This window comes from Lathyrus oleraceus, chromosome 7, assembly GCF_024323335.1.
Source record: "Lathyrus oleraceus cultivar Zhongwan6 chromosome 7, CAAS_Psat_ZW6_1.0, whole genome shotgun sequence".
Classification (NCBI taxonomy): Eukaryota; Viridiplantae; Streptophyta; class Magnoliopsida; order Fabales; family Fabaceae; genus Lathyrus; species Lathyrus oleraceus.
In genome coordinates, this window is record NC_066585.1 from 523486778 (window position 1) to 523494957 (window position 8180).

Sequence of the window (8180 nt, forward strand, 5' to 3'; positions counted from 1 at the left end):
TAACATTGCATGATATTTTATAATGCTTATTATATCGATTGAGGAACTCACCCTTACAACTATTTTTCAGGTAACGAGCAGTGATTGAGTAGAAGCTAGTGCTTGGAGTCTAGTGTAGTCTCCTTAGTGGGTCATGCTCTGATAGATGTAACATCGGGACGGGATGTTTTACCTTGTTGAATAATTTTACATGTAATGTGTTACATGTTTTGCATGATTGATTTGATTTCTATCCGCTGCGTATTGTACAAATGCTTTATGTTTTGAATTAATAAAAGAGCATGACAGTTATCATGGTGAATGGTGTGAAATGATTGTGTGACACCCTTAATTGCATATTTACTCTGATTGATACATTGTTATTTTAATTAAATATTTGGGGTATTTTAGAAGGGTGTTACACCATGGATCCAATCTCCCAAGAATCGCTCCTCTTCCGGTACAAAGCTAACAACTTGAAAAGGTAGTGCTCATTCGGATAATAAATTTTGTACCTCAATGCATTAGTTCTACCAACTCTGAAATTAACTGATAGTTCCATGTGAAGCTTTTTAATAACTTTTACACAATCTTCTTTTGTGTGAAATGTGTCTCCTTGTTTCAAAGATCTTTGCATTTGCACATAAGGATTGTACCATATATATGATGAAGGTTCATCGGAACCCAAATTCAACCTTGATATGTGTTGAGGTGGACAATATACATGACTAGCTGGTAATGGTTCCTCTTATGCATCAGCGTTCACCATTGAATCAACCAAAATCTCGGCTTCTTCTTCTTCGTCATCTACAACATTCACCTCAGCTGCAACACTAACATTCAATCTTTGCAACACTCTTTCTTTACCACACTCTTTCTCTGTCACACTCAAGCTCTGCAACACTCAACCTCTACAACATTATGTATTTGTTGACTATAGATGATGAACACAGAGGAACACTCGAGAATATCTCGACATTTGTATGTTATTACTCTTCTTTTACTTATTTCATATTTATTTCGTATATCTTTCTTATCTATGTTTTTATTATATATTACTTCTTCTTATTGTATTTGTTACTTATATTTTATTAGAATCCAAAACGATTTTGATGTCGTGTATATGAATATGTACCCCACGATCCTTTGATAGAACCATATATTAGAGGATGTGAATTTGGAAATCTCCTTAACATAGTCTCGTATTCGGTGGACTACAAAATTTATTTTTGTTTTGTTGGAAAGATGGAGACCCGAGACTCACACATTTCACCTTTCTTTCGGTGAGTGTACCGTCAAACTTGAGGACGTATACATGTTGTTAGGTCTTTGTATAGATGGTAAGGTCGTGAATGGTAGAGTTAACCAGGACAACTCTATCTGCAATGAATTATTGGGTGCCCCTTTGTGTGACGACCAAACTGAGGGAGAGTCATCCAGTCAAGCTAGGGGGCGAGGTATAAATTTAAAACATCTTAAACAATATTATGTGAGTATAATATTGTCCGAAGAATCAACCGAGTATGAAAAAATAATTAAAGTTCGGTGTTATATTATGATTTTATTTGGTAATTTTTTATTTCCAGAAAGTACTGGTAATATAGTAAATATTATGTATTTACCGTTGTTACACCACATTAATAAGGTAAGCACATATAGTTGGGGTTCAGCTGTGTTGGCCCATCTATATAGTGCAATGTGTAAAAATGCCACAAAAAAAAGTACTTGTATTTTTATTCATGTGCGTATTTGCTACAAGCATGGGGTTGGTCAAGAATGTCGTCACTCGCCCCGGTAAAACGAGAACTCATTCATCTTCCCATTTGCAACAAAGTAAGTTTAACACTTTACCATTTAATTAATTATACTTTATATTACAATTAACTGTAAATAATATTTTTTAATTTTTTTTACCTAGGTGGTCAGTTAGGGGGATGAACTACAATAGGTGTCTGAAACACGCTATAATAGTTTCTCGCAATCTATTGGACCACATTGGACCAGACGATGTAATACTCTTACACAACTCTATTTTAATTTAAAAATACTTATCAAATTATTTATCATCTAATCGTGTCGTATTGTTGTACAGTTTATCTGGAGGTCATATTTGGGTCTTGATCATCAGGTTAACCATGACGATGCTACAGTTTGGACAACAAAGACACAAATTATCTGGTTCACTACTGTGGAGATGCACCAGAGTGCCCGGGTAAAACTGCAGTTCAGCATACAGCAACAGATTCCAGAACCTCCGACGTGTTTGGGAGATTGACATCAAAAAAAAGTTGATGCACAATGAGATTATTCCGACTAGAGAGACTTCGCAAAAGAGATGCATCGTCAATGGAGGAATCGACGACAACACATCTTAAACGAACCAATCATCCATGGTGCAAGACCAACTCAACAATATATGGCATGATTTAGGTCGGTAACAACGCAATAATTTGTGTCTGAGCCATAATATTTGATTGATCCACGCCAACTAGCTTCGTCATCATACGCCCAACAACAAGTCCCCGTCCAACACCAATGTCAAACCACTCAAACCCAACAACCAACCTCACACCATCAACCTACCACATACACCAAACTTCGCAACTCATTCATGACATCCACCCAACAACCAAACACCCAACGTCGCAATCCATTCATGCCACCCACCCAACCATAAAACCAAGAATCAAACCCTATCCACCAACAACCATACGCATCAACCACAACCGTCTATAACCCAGATGAAACATCTATCAAATACCGCTGGAACTTCTGCCGAACCCTCACACCAGTCATCATTGGATCAAGTCAGCACGCAAATACTCCAAACACCTCAGGAAAATCGTGGGAGACCTCGACGACAAACTAACACACCTGGATGTGGAACAGAGGGACGTTTTGATCGGGCCGGTCATTAAATATTTGTCAATCCCACGTAACTTATATTATATCATGAATAAAAAAAATTTAACATCATATTTCATTATTTATTAAAAAAAATATTAAAAAAATACAAAGGTGTATGCGTCAGATGAATTGACACACCAATTGGCCAATGCATGCACCAGCTTACTTAGCACCAGCATGCAATGCTTCCAAAGTATGCGCCAGTGATGTTGGCGCCTCCTCCTAATGCAAAATAAATGATGTTTTGAAAGATGATTATTTTGGATTTTTTATTTTAAATAATAGTTATTTTGAATTATTTTTTTTAAAATAATGGTTATTTAAAAAAAAATCTAAAAATAGTTCTGACAATACTTAATTGATTATATAGTAAAATTCAACATATAATCAATTATGGATCCTATATAATTGATGGTAGGAAGAAGCTCAATAATCGGCTTTTGAATTTTTCATGACATGTACCCACATAACCCGAAAAGAGCTTTGATATTTCAGCTGCATGTTTAGTTTCTTATATGCAACTTGTGATAATACAACACTCCTTCTGCTTAAGTAGTAGCATAAGATGATATTCAATTCAAATAACTGAGAACACAAAACTGATTATTTTTTCATATTCAAATAACTGAACACAAAACTGATTATTTTTTCATTCAAATATATATACATGGCTTTATGTACTAGAAAGAATCACATAACAAACAAAAATAACATGTATCCTATACAAACTCTACCTAAAGAATCAAAGAATTATCTTGTGTATATCTATCAATTTAATGTATCAGAGAAACCTACTTCGCGCATGTGAGTACACTCGAGGAAAGAGGAGTGATCGATGTCGATAGAGCTCTTCGAAATGTTGCTTTTGAGTACCATGGTTTCCCGAAAATTCAACTTCAAGTAGTTTTCAATGGATCAAAATTGTACAGGTTGCCGAAACTTCTACTCGTGCGCTTTAGTTTCCATTCTTCCATTTCCGTGTAAACTTTTTATACCAGAAGCTTTGGTATTGAGTCTTCGATCATGAATCCGACTGTGAGCTGCACATGCATTCAGGGACCGGATACTTGGTGACATCCCTTCCGGCCTTGCTAGTCCGGAGCTCCGGCTGTCCTAATGAGTTCTGATGCAGTTCCTTGACGATGCTGTTAAACTCTGCCTCAGGGAGGGAAGGATTCAGAAAATAGGGAAGCATCTGTCTTTTATTCGGGGTTATATATTTCTTGTGTCCGGCGTAAGCCCTGTGACCCTGAAATGAAATTTAGTTTCCGATATTAGAAATCGTCAAATGAATAATGTGTATCCATGATTCCATTTTTCAGGTTCATTGAATAACTTGTGCATCTGATCTAGGTACAAACCAGATACATTAATTATTCAATGAACCTGAAAAGAGAATATTTGCTTATAGTAGTGACCAGAGTAGTATGCAACATTGATCAATGTGTGTATCTTACCTGAATTGCATGACCCATGTTTCCTCCATGAGACGGCATGAAAACGTCGCTCTTCTCAGAAACTATGTAATCTATGGCAGCCATTATAGAAGCTTTCTTTGCAAATGGTTCTAGTTCACCTCGCAATGCAAGATCCTCCTTATTGTAAAGATGTGGAAACTCGTGGATTAATGGATGCAATGCTTCTTTTCCGCCCAAGGGTTGTCCCCCGGCCCAATAAATTCTTGCGTCTTTTTGAGCTCCTAAAGCTTTAAGCAACCTATAAACGTGAAACAAAAATCCATTAGACTAATACTCAGAAAACCACTAAAAGTGAAACCTACATGATGTTTGGATAAACAACTTAATTAAGCGCTTATCATATAAGTGCTTATGTATCAGTTATTTCTATAATAAAAGAAAATCAAATTGTTTTCATGAGTAATTTCATAAGCTATTATGGAGAACTTCATAGAAAGAAGCTAAAAACAACCTATGGACATGTCATAGGCTATCTCCATAAGCTCTCCCAAACAGTTTCATTGGTGTTTATTTATGTCAATAGATAAGCTCAAATAAGTCATTCTAAATATACTCCTACTCAAAAGTAGAAGGATCGAGAATTTAATATTTACCTGGTAACATCCATGGCAGTCAAGGGACAAAGACCAGCCATCTTTCTTTCATGGTAAGTCATGTTTGATCTTCCGGTCAAGAGTTCCGGCCGTTGTATCCTCTCACTCTTTACGATCTCGTCAAACTCAGGACTCAGACCAGGTAAACAACCAGTCCTCACCCACACGTCTTTTTCCATTCTTAGATGAAGGGCAAGGTAGGGTCCCTTGCTTTTCATTCTCTCCGCAATCTTGTTGCCGAGTTCTTGAACTGGTTTTGCAAACCTCAATGCACTAAAAGCAACCTGAAAATAGATGAGATGAGAACATTTAGAATATGATATCAATTGTCGCACAATTGAAGAAACGATAGAGACCGTGCAATACCTTGCATCGAAGCTTCTGAAGATCCGAAGGAAGATCCTTCGATAGCCTTGAATCCAAGCCGCGTAAAAGCAAAACACCTTCTCTATTGAACTGCAAAGAACATTAAGAATCATGTTAAACTCATGTCAGCACTCACTCAATGACACCGTCCACATTTTTCTCATCCGCAGAACGATCACTTTGTGAAATTCATTGACGAAAAATCTTACTCTTCTGAGATAGCGCGAACGGATCCAACTAGGAGTGACATGAAGGGGAGGGCTTCCTTCCACCGGCTTTGTCATCAGGTGTGTCGATGGCAACGACGAAACCACCCTCACATCATTAGCAAGAACATTCTTGAAGTGCTCAAAATCAAATATATCAGCAAATTCACTGCAAAACAAAACCGATACCGATAAGGTAAATAACAACAAATTACAGAAAGCTCTCTTCTAACATCCACAATTAAGGAAACAAATTTAATCAACATAAACAAAGAACCATAACCAGTATCAATAACAAAAGATAGAAACAATAGCTAGAATAGTATAGTTTACCTTTCATCTCCCCAAATCACATTAACTTGCAATATAGGAACAACCAAAGCAGCACCAAGAATCCTAGCAATGACAACAGCATCAACAATTTGATTCCTCTGCTGATTCAACCCACCAGAAACAACCACCATAAGATACCTTCTCCTATTCTTCAAAACCCCATCACTGTCTCTTCTATAATCTCTGCTAAAATCCAAACAAGGCCTATACCCTAACCCATCTGGTTGCTTCCAAAACTCACCCTTTTCCTGATCCATCAAGTCAACTCCACTAGGACCCTTATCTTCCAACATCCCATTATCATTCAAAATCTCATCTTTTTTCATTGAAACAGTCCCAAGTTCAGATTTTGACAAAAGAGCAGCATTAAAAATCTCATTTTTATTAATTGAAACAAACCCAAGTTCAGATTTTGAATGAAACCCATTTGAGATGGAGGGGTTTGTAGCACAAGGGTAGAGAGAAAATGGGATTTCTAGATTGAAACCAAACTTCAACATGGAAAATACACCAAGTAAAAAGAGTGTGAAGAACAAAAACAGTCTTGGCCTTTTCCATTTTGTTGTTAAGGTGATGAAGAACTTTGAGGAAGCTTTGGATGATTTCTTTGGGGTTTGATCAAGTAAAGATTGAATAGAAGATGATGAAATGGAATTGATGATTTGAGAAGGAACTGAGATGTATGAGAGTTTCTTTGCATTGTTCTTTGACTTAGCCATTGAAATTGCAAAGAATGGTTTGGTTTTTGGTATTTTATATAAGAAAGAAAGAAAATGTCTCTCTTTACAACAAAGCATGTTGTGTTCTGAGTTGTTAAAGTGATTTTACTATATACTCCTTCCTTGGTCTTGGAATTTTTTTTTTGGTGTTTTCTATTATTTTATTTTCAAATTTTAAAGAAGTGTTGGTAGTTTTTTTAAGACATAGATAATACTCCTCTATTCCAAAATAAATATCATGTTTGTAAAAATTATATATAGCAAAATAATTATCACATAATTTTAGTGTAAATTTACCTTTGATCTTTTAATTAATTTTCTAATTAGTATGTTGAATTTGTTATTTCTCTCATCTTGTATTAATAATATTTAAAATGCACCAATAGTTAATTTAATAAAATTATTATTTTCTTTTATTTATTATATTGTTTTAATATATATAAAAGTATCAGACGTGACACTTATATTAGAATGAAGAGAGTAATTAATGTTATATTTATACATTAGTCAGCTCAATTTTTTTTTATAAATTCATTTAATTTTAATTAATTAAAGAGATTAATTAAAATACACTTATAAAATCACCTTACGACCATTCAATTAAAATTAATTATTTTGACACATAAATATCATAATTAAAAATAAAATAAAATATTATAATTAAATTATTTTAATATTTTTTTTATATCTTTCTTACTCATCTCTATGTTTATTTATCAAAATAATTAATTTTAATGGATGATAAAATAAAATAGTAAATAAATTATTGATATTTATAAATAAATAATTTTTAAAATTAAATTAATGGAATTATTCTTTCACTTGAAAAGTATTAACTGGTATTTTATCCAAATTGTTCAATAGTAAAAAAATGAAATGAAAAAAAAAATTATATATTTTATTTTATTACTAGAGAATATTTTTGAGTCAAAAAAACAAATAAGTTACCCTTAAAAAGATATAATGAATATTTTAAAATATAATAAATAAAAAACATTTTAAATTTTTTATTTTATCTATTTACAAACTCTGTTTGAATTTTTAACCAATTAATTGTTACTTTACTATTATATCTCTATTTATCATATATTATTGTTTACAATCAACTATAAATATTATCTTAAAAATACAAACCAATTTTCTCTTATAAAAAAAACAAACTTGTTGAAAGAATAGAAGAATTGTTAGCAAACTTAATAACGTTTCTACTTTTCATATATTTTACACTAATATGGGAATTAATTAATTAAATAAATGATGAGAGAGAGAGAGAGAGGAAATAGAATGGTAGAGAGAGAAGGGGCGGCGGGAAGAGAAAGTCATACGCGTCAATCAAAAAAATGGTGCTGCTGCGGTTTGACAACTTTTGGTGTATGCTTCATTTCGTTCATCGCTATTGGTGCCATTTTACACGTTTTCTAAGTACTACCATTTTCTCTCTCAAAAATTATTTATAATAGATAGTATAAAAACTCTCAAATTAAATACTAAAATATAATATTTAACAATTTTATTAAATATATTATTATTTAAAATTTTGACATTTTAATATAAATATTTATTTATTTTTTATCTTAATAATAACATTCTCAAAAAAAA

General features: G+C 33.4%; 1 protein-coding gene across 1 annotated transcript; it reads right to left on the reverse strand.

The window, feature by feature from the left end:
- Nucleotides 1-3512: 3512 nt before the first annotated feature.
- LOC127101261 (O-fucosyltransferase 20) lies at nt 3513-6657 on the reverse strand. Its single transcript, XM_051038626.1, has 6 exons — nt 5863-6657; nt 5533-5698; nt 5324-5413; nt 4958-5241; nt 4344-4602; nt 3513-4135 (listed from the first exon to the last, which is right to left on the reverse strand). The coding sequence occupies exons 1-6, from the start codon at nt 6579-6581 to the stop codon at nt 3908-3910; spliced, it is 1746 nt and encodes a 581-aa protein (XP_050894583.1). The 5' UTR covers nt 6582-6657; the 3' UTR covers nt 3513-3907.
- Between the last annotated feature and the right edge of the window lie 1523 nt (nt 6658-8180).

What these genes read in the sequence shown, in the direction of transcription:
- LOC127101261 (XM_051038626.1), bottom strand. Translation starts at nt 6,581, where the DNA reads ATGGCTAAGTCAAAGAACAATGCAAAGAAACTCTCATACATCTCAGTT. An exon ending in ACTGCCATGGATGTTACCAG is followed by an intron (nt 4,603 to 4,957) that starts GTAAATATTAAA and finishes TCACGTTTATAG; the next exon opens with GTTGCTTAAAGCTTTAGGAG. An exon ending in ACATGGGTCATGCAATTCAG is followed by an intron (nt 4,136 to 4,343) that starts GTAAGATACACA and finishes ATTTCATTTCAG; the next exon opens with GGTCACAGGGCTTACGCCGG.